Genomic DNA, 13,135 nt, shown 5'->3' with positions numbered 1-13,135 from the left:
AACCAATACTTGAAATTGTACATTTCTAGATGATAACCAATCAAGAGTGGCCAGTGCTGTAATCCATTCATTCATCATGCATATCATTTGCAGAAAAGGGTTCCAATAGCCGATCCCAACCAGGTAGCCGACCCCAATTATTTGGGATAAAGCTAATACGACAAGGGCATGATCTTTGGGGTCCCTTGTCTTTAGCCGTGATCCACACACCAAAACAAAATAGGTAAGCTAGGTAGGTTGGATTAGCTTTTTTAAAATAATTTTTAAAAAAAAAGAAAAAAAAGAAAAGAAAAAAAACAGTTCATTTGTTCTGAATTATGATGTGGATAGTGCCTGGACGTACCTATTTGTTGAAACTCCACCATAGGGTGATTTTCTCTCTCCAATTCATTTCAATTGTAAGATAACCACCCATCCATTTTTTTGCCTTTTTTTTTTTTTTTTTCAGTAAATCAGGGAGGGAGGTAAGCTAGGTAGGTTGGATTAGCTAAAAAAGAAAAAGAAAAAAGAAGTCTTGTCTGTCTGACCTGAATTAGGATGTGGATAGTGCCCTGATGTACCTATTTGTTGAAATGCAGCTCATGTTTCATTGAAGCTCCACTATATATGCGGTTCTCTCTCTCCAAATCATTTGAATTGTAAGAAAACCACCCATCTACTTTTTAGAGTTTTTTTTTTTTCCTCGTAAACAAGGGAGGGAGATGAAAATAATGAAAGCTACTCATGGCTCTAATCATTATTCTAGAAGTACAACAGGCAGGGTTGGCCATAATACCATATCAAGACCTTGCCATATGATGAACACTATTCACACTCACTTTGTTCTGCTGAAAGATGGAAATGGATGCTCCTCAGCAAACTTCATTAGACACAGAAATGGATCATACTTTACAAAGATGAGTTCTCCAACAGGATCTAATGGCCTTCTTCTGCAATGTCAACCAGCCATCCTTACCTTTTGCAGCCCCAGCTCTGCTGTTATCAGTCTAAGTAATACTTGCACGAGCTCTCTTACTCTCGCTTCCCTGCAAACAGCATGATTGAAGAACATATTAGAACAACTGAAATCCAAAAGGTTACTGTAACACAGGGTTTGCTGTGCTAACAAGTGCAGTTTTTATGGTTGCAACTGAGGTTCGGGTCAACCTGAACCCAATTGACCCAATCAGAGTTAAGGGTCTGGTCTGGCTGGGCTGTCAAAGTCCTTGGATTACGTTTGGGTTGGAAAACATCAACCCGATTTGAATTCAGGTTGGGTTAGGTCAGGTTAATCACATGTATTTGGGTCAGGTTGAGTCAAGTCTATGAGGACTCCACGTTGGGTTTGGGCTGGGCACCTCAGCTTGGAATTCGGGTTAGGTCAGGTTGTGGGTTTGATCCTCTTGAGGTTGGGTTGGGCTTGAGTTGACCCTCAACACGACCCAACCGGCCCGGGTTGCACCCCTAATAGCCTTGTCCATGTATACACCAACATGGAACATGTGCAAGATATGAGCAGATGCATCCATGCAACCCTTTTGACAAATGCATAGAATAGGAGGTGCAGTAACGAATCACACAACTGTCAAATTGAAAAGAACGACATCTGATTGACCTGTGGATCCCACGAGATCAACTGGATGAGATCATAGTGGTCCAAATGGAATGTGGGCTGGATGGGTCAGATGCATGAGAAGTTTGGATTATGGGTCCCAAGAGTACAATAATGGAATTTTGTTTTCTACAAACTGTACTGCCCATAAGGCTACAAGGTTGAGTGGTTTTGAGTGTTATTTGGAGTATAGTTCTGAATGTTGGTATTGGTCGGCTTATTGGCCCAGTGGAAAAATAATACGATAGGTGTTGTGTATCGGTATCAGGGCTGTATTGACCTGTATCGGTGAAGCAAAAAAAATATGGAAAATATTAGAAAAATATGAAAAAATGAGATATCTAAGAATCTATCATTTTTTGATGTTTTGACCATGTATTTGGTGTATCGGACTATTTTTTTATGAGAATGTTGTCTGTTGATTTGACTTGTTGAAGGTCAACTAAATAGGCCCTAATTGAACACAAATCAAACATGATTTGGTGAACAATGGCCTATTACATTAGAAATATAACAAAAAGTAGATGAAAACATAAAAAAGAAAGTGAAGGTTTACCCTTCTTTCCAGTTTTTCCCATGATGGCTACTTTGATTTGTCGAATCCCATTCAAATAATTTGTTTTGATCCCAAAATAGGTCTAGATCTAGCCTAAAATGAGTTTTTAAGATTCTTACAGGGTTTAGATGAAAGGAAGAAGAGGAGACGTGAATGAATAAAAAAAAATATAAAAATCAAAATGGGGGTTTTAGGGGTGTATCAGCCTGTATCAGTGTCGATACGCCCCCTATTGGCCGATACAGATAGATATGGGTCAATTTTTTTCATATCGGGCCGATACAACCTTGTATCGTGTATCATCTCGTGCTGATATGGATATATGATACGACCATATTGGCCGATACGATACTGATATTCATATCCATGATTTGGTGTTTCCATTAGTTTGCTCAACTTACATTCTCTATTGATTAATTTTCCTATTGCTAACCTGCAAAGCACATAAATTATTGCTAACTTGCAAAGCACATATAAGTGGTAGGTTGATGCCTTTATAAGCCCAACTCTAAATCATTCTAGAATACTCACTTATGCAGGACACATGATTTAATGCATGCAACGTGGAGATTATGAAAGAGTCCATAAAGTAATTCAATTAACAAAAGATTCTAACCCACCAAGTAATTAAGAGTAAACAATTGGAAATAAAATCTGATTTAACCTAAATCACAAGCCCGCATGCTAAGAAATCATATAAATCAATTAAAACTAGGCCCGATGGAAGGATAGAACTTCCAATTTAGCAAAGGCACGTTCCACACTCAAGCGATAAAGTTGTAGGTTTTATGACTAAGGTTAAGAAGGGAAAAATCTGAAATTTGGGAAATTTGGGTTCATGGAAATTAAGAATTTTGAAATTAGGATTTTTAGAAATAGGGGAAAATATGAAATTGGGGATCTAGGGTTTAAGGTAGGGTTATGGATAGAGAGTCAAGGGGTTTTCGATGGGGGAAGCAAGGGGAAATCAAAAGATTGAGTAATTGTCCATACGGTCAGCCTAGGGGCTCGCACGTGTGGGTCGTTGGATACGGTTTTTTTGAGTCTTCAATGGTTAATTTCGATTGGGGTTGAAGTTGGATGATGAAAAGTTGAAGAAAAAAATGATTTGAATGGTCTTAGATAGGAATGGAAGAAGAGATGAAGTTTTTGAAAAAATAGATCTTTTAGATAGAAAGGAAGAGAGAAGGAAAATGATAAATGGAAGCCTCGCACATTCGTTGAATGGGGAAAGGAATCATACCACACCCAAGCTCCAAATCACATGGAGTATTCTTCAAATCACATGAAGAAGAGAAAACACAACCTTTTTTTTTTCTCTCAAAATAATAACATTAGGGCTTCACACACCCATCTTTCTCTTTTATAGCATTAAAAAAGACCTTTTACAAAAAGACGCCCTCAGATAAGATCATCAATATAAAGCAAGGTATTCCGTATCGATATCGGTGGGCGTAACGGTGCCCACCGATACCGATACGGATACAGGGGTGTAACGGCGATATGGGGGCGTAACGGCCCGTAACGGTGCAATTTTTTTTTTAAGCCAAAAAAATATGAATTAAATCCGGAATATTCTAAGCATTCCAAATATGCATTCATTTATAAATTGGAATATGTTTATGGTGGTGTAACGATCCACTCTTTGGTAAGAAGTTGTATCGGACTGTCTGATGAATTTATGAACTAGACAACCTAGAATTAATTGCAAACCTTTTATATTTAGTTTTCTAACTATATAATATCTATATAAATTTACTATAATGAATGTAATACCAAAACATCTTATATTTTCAAGTTTTCCTTTTATTTATAGTACCAGTGCATTGCATACTTCGTGACTCACATGCATTTTATTTCAATATATAGAGTTTAGGGACTTTTGTATCCTATTATGTAATTCATATACCTAACAATTTGATATCATTTTTTCTCATAAATCTTTTACAAAAATTAAAATTAAATTGAGGTAAATAGTGTTGTTGATTCGGGGCTGGTTTGGGGACCATTTGATGCCCCAAACTAGCCTCAAATTAATACAATTTATTGGCACTTATCCCACTAATGGATTGGTGGACATTTATTTGACAGTGAAAAATGAAAAATATCAAATGGTCTTATTTCAAAAAACAATTGGAAAAAAAAAAGGTAAATCTAGATCTCAGGTGGACCACTAGTGGGCCAGGCGGGCCACCTCGATGTGTTTGTATATCAATGCCATCAATCTGTTTTGCCAACTCATTTTAAGGCATGATCCAAAAATTCAGCTAGATCTAAATCTTCAGTGGACCACTAGTGAGTATCCCTTTAAAAGTGGAGCCCACCTCAATGCATTTGTTGTATATCCATGTGGGCCATCATTTTTGCCAACTTATTTTAGGGCCTGATCCAAAAAATGAGGCTGATCCAAATCTTAGGTGAACCACAAAATAAGGATTTAATTCCCACCATTAAAAATTTCTTAAGACATTTTTTTTTTCAAGCTACTATTTGTGTTCTCCCTTCATCAAGGTCAAAGTTTATGTGACCTTATCAATAGGTTCGATGGAAAATAAACATTATAGTGGACGGAAGAAGAAGAAGAATGGCCGCAGCCGCAGTAAGGCAGCAATCGCAGTAGCCCGAGAAGAAGAGGAAGAATGGCCGCAGCCACAGCCGCAGTCGCAGTAGGACCGCAATCGCAGCAGCCCGAGAAGAAGAAGGAGAAGGAGAAGGAGAAGAAGAAAAGAAAGAAAGAAGAAAAAAAAAGTTTTTTTTTTTTTTTTCCTATTTTCTTTAGGCCCGTAATAGTTATTACGCTACCGTATCGGCCGTTATGGAATGTAACGGCCGTTACGGCCCCATAACGGCTGTTATGGGCACAAAAAGAGGGGGGTGGCCGTTACGACCCCATAACACATAACGATATCAGCCGTTACTGTTACGTATCGGCCGTTACGGCTGAAACGTAACCGATTTTGAATACCTTGATATAAAGACGCTTAATAAATTAAAAGTTGTTCCTAACTCCCTAATCTTAACACGAATATAAGGTATACCAAAAATATTGAAGCATATAAACAATTTAAACAACTAAACTATTTCGTGGCCTGAGGGGTCCACGATCAAGTTGTCCGATGATGATGATCCAATGTTCTGATCATCATGTCCACCCAATCCAACGGTCTGATGTGTCCATCAAGCTCATATATGCAGTTCACATGCATCTTCTCAGTGTGGGGTCTTCAAATATGTATGAACATGCACGTGGGGTCTTCAACGTGGCTAGAAATGTGAATTGGGCCAAGTGAGCCCCATGTAATGGTTGTCTAGCCATAAGGAGACTAGCTTAGCCCTTCTCTGGTATGGTGCTCGGATGTCCTCATCAATTCTCCTCGGCTGAGGAGATTTCACCTCTAGCGAAATAAAGCTGCAATGATGCTCGAGGAGATCCGAGTCTCATCACTGAAGCTCTACCTCTGTGATCCATGTATTGTTTGACTTTGGTTTGCCCTTCCACTTGACAAGGTACTCCTGATAACCTCCATGTCGTGTGGAAACCGCTTCTTTATCTAAGGTATCCTCTATGTCCTCTCTTCTCGTACGTATGGATGGTACGGATGGTAAATGTTGAGAAGAGGGGTCAGGTAATGGCCATGGGTTATGGGACAGGTTAGGGGCATCATCATCAAAATTCATGTGAGGGTTAGGGAAAGGTACATGAAATGATACAAGATCTTCCACATTAAATGTGGAACTGATACCCATGTTAGATGGATGATCTATCAAGTAAGCATTTGAACCCAATCTTTTCAAGATTTTATATGGTCCAGCGCTATGGGCTTGTAATTTTTTTGTGGTTCCCTGTGGAAACTTTTTTAGATGTGTTCTAATCATGACTTCATCACCCACAACAAACTCTTTAAACCTATGATGTGGCAATCATTTTGTATGTTTCATTACTTATATTGAATTTTTTTCTAATCTCCCCATGCAAGTCATGCATATGTTGTATAGATGCATGTGTAGACTTTGAAGGCCTATGGAACATTGACATGGGTATATAATTTATAGGGGTCCTAGGCTCATCTATTTGTCTTTCCATACCCACTTCCTCCCCGGAACTCATTTGATCGTGATGAAGGTTTGGTAGAGTTAATGTGTGAATGTCCCGCACTGGTGTAAGCTCAACCGGTATGTCCTCTGGAATAATAACACTAGACTCCTCCAATATCGGACTTACCTCAGGTGATAACTCTACACTACCCTCAAGTGTAACCTCAGGTGGCATCTCCATACTAAGGTGTGACCTCACTAGTCACATAGACATACAACGTCAAATCAATTTTAGTCACTTTGGCATTAACTATAGCAAGAGACTCAAGTTGGAGTTTTGTCACATCTTCAGGATCACATTTCTTGACGCCCTTCTTTTCCAGGGTGCTTTTGGGCGGGAGTTGCTTCAAGACAATCCTTTTGCCTTTATACAGAAATGAACACGTCTTCGAGTGACCGAATAGTATTGCGTCTCTATCATACAACCAAGGCCTACCAAAAATGATGTGGCCTATATTCATAGGCAAAACATCACACCACAGCGTGTCCGTATAAGAACTAAACTGGATGGGAATGAGACAACGTTGAGAAACAGGAATCGAAGATGCATCAACCCATGAGACTCAATTAGGCTAAGGGTGAGGAACGACTAACATACCTAAACGGCCAATGGTGTTAGCAGAGACCACATTGATGCAACTATCACTATCAATAATCACCTTGCAGTTTTTGCCACAACACTTGTCATAAGTGTGGAAAATTAAATTCATGCGCCAATCATCACTTTCTACAATCTGGCCTAAGGCGCAGCTAACAATTGCAAGTGGCACAGTCTCAACTCCTTCAATTTGATTCCCGACTTATGATCGGACATCTTCTCCAGTGTTCGGGTTTGCCCGAAGGGAGGCTTCAAGCTGATTGACATGCGCATGTGTCACTTTCAATTGAGTTGCGGTGGTCTTATTGTGTGCTTCAATAGTTGTCAGACGATTGTTGATAGCATTAAGGGCCTCAACAATTTATTCTAGATTCATAGTGGAATGTAGGCCAAAACCACGTCCAGAACGAGTTGGCATACACAAGGTAACTCTTAGGGGAAAACCTAGATCCTAGGGTAATGTTATGACAAAGACAAAACCAACCTAGAGATCAAATTAGAACACAAGAGACACTAATCTGAAAATTCAGCGAGCTGTTAACCTAAAATACTACCCTAAAAATTCAGCAAAATGGCAATCTGAGAGTACCAAGCTGAAAATTCAGCAAGAGTGTAATCTAAAAATTACGAACTGAAAATTCAGCAAGATGACAACCTGAGATTACTATGCTGAAAATTCAGCAATGGTATAAGTGGAAAAATCCAACTAAAAACTCAGCAATGGAGCACTCCAAACTAGTAACAAAAATCTGCAATATGATCCTAAATTCTATATGCAATGTATGCTCAAACAACCCTAGATGTAAGTTCTACCCTAGATGTGACTCTAACACAAGTGTAACACAAAAATCCTATCCTAAACCAATGGCTCTGATACCAAATTTGATGCAGGACACATGATTTAATGCTAGCATGCAATGTGGAGATTATGAAAGAGTCTATAAAGTAATTCGATTAACAAAAGATTCTAAACAATAAGAAATAAAATCTGATTTAAACTAAATCACATAGCCGCATGCTAAGAAATTACATAAATCAATTAAAACTAGGCCTGATGGAAGGATAACTTCCAATTTAGCATATGCACGTTCCAAACTCAAGGGACAGAGTTGTAGGTTTTATAATTAGGGTTAGGAAGGGAAATATCTGAAATTTGGAAAATTAATGTTTATGGAAATTGAGGATTTTGAAATTAGGATTTTTAGAAAATGGGGATCTAGGTTTTAGGGTAGGGTTATGGACGGAGAATGAATGGGTTTTTTTATGGGGGAAGAAATGGGAAATCAAAGGATTGAGCGGTTGTCCATACGGTCAACCTAGGAGCTCGCACGTGTGGGTCATTGGATAGGGTTTTTTTAGGTCTTCAATGGTTGATTTTGATTGGGGTTGAAGTTGGATGATGAAAAGTTGAAGAAAAAGATGATTTGAATGGTCTTGAATAGGAAGGGAAGAAGAGAGATGAATTTTTGAAAAAATACCTCTTTTAGATAGAAAGGAAGAGAGAATGAAGATGATATATGGAAGCCTCGTACCTCCGTTGAATGGGGAATGGAATCACACCACACCCAAGCTCCAAATCATATTGAGTATTCTTCAAATCACATGAAGAAAAGAAAACATAACTTTTATTTTCAAAATAATGGCATTAGGGCTCCACACACCCATCTTTCTCTTTTATAGTATCAGAGAAGACCTTTTACAAAAAGATGCCTTTAGATAAGATTCTCAATATAAAGACGCTTAATAAATTAAAAGCTGTTCCTAACTCCCTAATCTTAACACGAATATATGGTATACCAAAAATAATGAAGCATGTAAACAATCTAGACAACTAAAATATTTCGTGGCCCGTGGGATCTACGATCGAGATGTCCGATGATAATGATCCAATGGTCCGATGTGTATATCAATCTCCCATATGCAATCCACATGCATCTTCCTAGTGTGGGGTCTTCAAAGATGCGTGACAATGCATGTAGGGTCTTCGACATAGCTAGGAATGTGAATTGGGCCAAGTGGGCCCCATGTAATGGTTGTATAGCCATAAGGAGACTGGCTCAACCCTCTGGTATGGTGCTTGGATATCCTCATCACTCACAGATTCCAATAAAGTGTTTTTAGGCATTCTTTTAGGCCTGTTCATTTTTCAATTTACACTGTAAATGGAGTGTAAATCACTGATTTAACATAATTTCAACAAAAAAGGGGATTGAAAGTTAAAATGCTCACCGGATTGAACATGTGGGATATTTCGGTACTACCTGTGCGTTTCATATTGCACAGGTGGGATACAAGATATATCGTGGGATATATCGGCCGATATCGTCGATATTTAAAACACTGCTCCAAAGTAGTATGTAGTATTACACTTCTTTCTTTAGAATTCAAATATCATGTTTTACTACATAGATATGGTATAAGAGCAAGTTCCAAAGTTACAAATTTGTTTTTGTTTTTCTTTCTTGTTCTTCCCCTATTTTCACCCAAATCTATCTTAAACCCTAAATTCTAGCCCGAACCGAATCCCTAAATCTAGTGCGATTCCCCCACTTGTACACCCCCAAAACTCAACCCTATGTCCAATCCCATACCCAAGCACTAATTCAGCTCCTTTCCAAGACCCAACCTTAACCTCATCAACAAGTCACTGGCCCAATTTTAAGTATGATCTTAAACCATAGTTCTACAATCCATAAACAAAACTACAAAACTGTATCACTAAAAAACCCCTATGAACTAGCTGGAACCATCTACACTCAACCAAACCCTAGACAACCTACAGGAAACTCAGATACCCAAACCCTAGACACAACAATATTAATGTAGGATGAGTCAGGGACAACTCAATGGAGTGGCAAGATTGCAAACATTTAGGCTGGAGGGGCCCTGCTTGTGCAAAAAGGAACTAAACATGAACTATATGGTTGTAATCATGAGAGAGAGAGAGAGAGAGAGAGAGAGAGAGAGAGAGAGAGAGAGAGAGCCGGGGGGGAGGGGGGTGTGGAGGTTTAGTGCACAAACCTCGAGATAACGAGCTCACAAAATGCAGGAAGCAGGACGAGGAGGTGTGCACGCCCATCATGATTCTCATTTCTTACGAGGGATTCCTTCAAATATGGTTGTAAAGGGAGGACAGAAGCTGTGTCAGTATGAATAACCAACCGTGCTAGCTCCTGAAGGACGTAAATCATTTCTTCAAGTCTAACCGTTGGTAACAGCCGTTCACCTGGAAGATCAGCAGGAATGTTTAAAGATCTGAGTTAAAACATGTGCTAGTGAGTCTCAATGCTGCTACTTCATAGCATGGACAATGAAGTAGAGAAGGAATACTAAGAAGCACAACTGAATTATGATATCAAGCTACGATGGTACCTAGGTCATTTTCATCAATCAGAAATTGTTTTAGTATATATTCACATCTGTTCATAAGCACCACGATTGAGACTTTGCTGACTTCGGATCTTGTTGAGTTCCAGTCACCTCCAAAAGTATAGCTGAAACAAAAGAAGTGGACGAGTCAATTTCATTACATAAGATACAAACTACATACAAAGACAATTGAGTAAAAACCTGGTGTTTAAAAGTTCCCTTTAAAGGATACTCATCACTAGATCCCTGTCCACTACCACGCATGTATAAGATCACACTTTTTAGTAGCCAATAGCTTTGGCAAGGGGCACAATGGAAATCGCATTAATGCGATCAGTCAATAGGGCTTCTAGTATTAAAAATGGATGATTAAATTAAACCCAATAAACAGCCCACATTCGATGTCAACAAGTTTTGTGATCAGATTATTAGGATCGCCTAATTGAGATTATTTTTGGGGCACCACCTGTTGAGGCTGCATCAGATGAATGGCCTAGATTTTATAGATCCTTGTTACATGACATGAGAAGTGATGCACACAACACACAAGTGGCAATATGTGCTAGAGGTGCCAATATGGCACAACGGATGCGAAATCCAGACCATTGATCAGGCGTGGCCCATCATGAACATGCCTATAAAAAATCAGATCGGTGCACTCATCAAGTATGTGTGTGTGTTAACAGTAAGGAAAAGGATGACCAACATCTATATTCAATAGCTCTCATGATGACTGGAATTTTATTATTATTATTATTATTATTTTTTCCCTAGGGCATGTTTAATGATGAGTTCCTTGCATTTGAACACCTCCCCAATTTATCCTCATATGAACTACCTCACCCTAAATGACATACAAAGGGATCCTGGTGCTAATTTCTAAGAAAAGGTCACAGCCATGGATATTTTCTCAAACAGGAATATATAGAAAAAAGCAAGTCAAGCTATCCCACACTTTCGTTTCTGGCAGGGAAGCTAATGTGCCTGGAGGGCGAGCTTTACTCAATGGGTGCATTTGATAAAACCAGTGCCCACCAGCAAATCACATATCAAGAGATGGTACCAATGATTTGTATGGATAACGAGGCCATCAAATAGATATATGCAACCAGTGCCCACCAGCACATCACATATCAAGGGATAGTGTGATACTCCTTTTAATCTGGAGCTGTTGTGCCCTATATCTATGATACATCTTCTCCTGGGATGTGATGCTGTAGATTTGTTGCTAGCTTATTTCTTCCTCTATTTCCTAACTACAAGTCTTATAAGTGTTTTCTTAAATTCAAGATACAAAGAAAATAAGAAATCTGTCATGTACAATCAGAAATTTGTTGCTCGCAATTGGGGCCCAATTTTCCACTTCACACTGCATAAATTTTTGTATGAGAAACTAGAAAATTTATAGTTTTTTTTTTGCCTTCTCAAATTTGTCTGCCATCTTAAAACCTAATCCTAAACTGATGTAGAGCGGGTCACGGACAGTTACATGGCCAAGATGGATCAGAAAAGGCCCGGTCGACGACAGAAGTGATCCAGACCATCGAACCTTAAATCGGGCGTATCTTGCAATCCGGAATGAGTTATCTGACGTAAAATATATGATTTTGGGGTAGAACGAGCTACTGAAGCCAACCAACCCCGCTACGCTGGGTTGCGCAGCCCAGAATTGCGAAAAAACCCCTGGATCAACGGTCGTTTCCCTGTTTTAATTTCATTTTTACTATAAATAGTAAGTTTTAGTTTGATTATAACTCTTCATCCGTCGGGCTTTAGGAGTTGCGCCCAACGTGAAAAGAGCTTAGAATAATTAGGAGAACGGTTTGATGAAGCCAAATAGGACACTTACTATTTTTGGCCGAAAACCTTGCGCACTAGTAGACATCTCGACCGTCTATAAATAGTAAGTTTACTATTTATAGTAAGTCGCGGATTCTAGGAGTTTGAGTTGTAGTTTGATTCTGATTTCTTTCCCATTGCTTGGTACCCCTATTTAAAGGGTTGTGAACTCGTTTTTATTCATCAATTAATCAATTTCGAATTTCTTAGAATTTATTTCTATTTTCTGCTTTCTTTCCTCGTGGATTCAAGAAGTCTCTGTGAGGAGTCCAGAGAAGCTCTGTGGATTCGGAGTAGTTATCCTCATCACGTTCATCCCTGCGTCATAAACCTAAATTCTCAGCCCAAAGTAACCATAACACTTTTATACCTTAGCCAAACCATTTCCCGTCTAGACCCTAAACCTCAACCATTTTAAACACGAAAACCTAACCACAACACCATCTTGAACCAACACAAAAAACCCCAAGTTCCATGCACTCTTAAGAACTTGACTCAAACTGTTCAGTAATTTCCAAACCAAGACTCAAAACATATCCTACATTGCTTTTGAATAAAACCCAACCCACTCATCATTTACAATCCCATGTTATAGTCCAATCCCCATATCACAATCCTAACCCAACCGATGTTCAAAATACAGCTCCTAATTAAACCAAGTCTAGTATCCAATAACTATATCTTGCATTGCTTTTAAGTAAACCTGATGCGGGGGCATCTTGGTGTGATTCCAAGGATGCACTGTATCTCCATGCTAGGGTGGGGTGGCCGACGAAGTGGGGTCTGTGAGATGTAGAATGGTCACGAGGTGCGGCCCATTGTGGGACCGTGCGATTTGGGGACTTGCGCGAAGCGTAGGTTGCCCACGGTGAGGTCTTACCTGGGTTTGCCTAGGAGGGCCTGCATATAGGGATAAATCGGTCATTCCTCAACAACTCCGGAGCTTTTGGTACGTTGGCCGATTATCCGCTATCAAAATGGTATCAGAGCGAGAGCCCAGTGTTCGAGTCTCCTCCCCAGTGTGGATGGATGATGCGGAGGCATCTTGGTGTCATTCCAAGGATGCACCGTATCTCCACGCTGGGGT

General features: G+C 39.3%; 1 protein-coding gene across 1 annotated transcript in view; it reads right to left on the bottom strand.

Annotated features, from left to right (window-relative positions):
- Nucleotides 1-702: 702 nt before the first annotated feature.
- The window catches only part of LOC131233785 (uncharacterized), a 154,061-nt gene continuing 141,628 nt past the window's right edge, over nucleotides 703-13,135 (bottom strand). The window contains exons 41-43 of the mRNA XM_058230575.1: nucleotides 10,213-10,334; nucleotides 9,862-10,066; nucleotides 703-1,025 (exon numbers count right to left, since the gene is read on the bottom strand). Coding sequence (XP_058086558.1) covers nucleotides 938-1,025; nucleotides 9,862-10,066; nucleotides 10,213-10,334 — 415 coding nt within the window. The 3' untranslated portion in view covers nucleotides 703-937. The remainder of the gene's footprint in view (nucleotides 1,026-9,861; nucleotides 10,067-10,212; nucleotides 10,335-13,135) is intronic.

The sequence above is a fragment of the Magnolia sinica genome, chromosome 18, assembly GCF_029962835.1.
Source record: "Magnolia sinica isolate HGM2019 chromosome 18, MsV1, whole genome shotgun sequence".
Taxonomy (NCBI): Eukaryota; Viridiplantae; Streptophyta; class Magnoliopsida; order Magnoliales; family Magnoliaceae; genus Magnolia; species Magnolia sinica.
The sequence above is the reverse complement of the archived record's forward strand: the minus strand, read 5'-3'. Positions and strand labels throughout refer to the sequence as shown.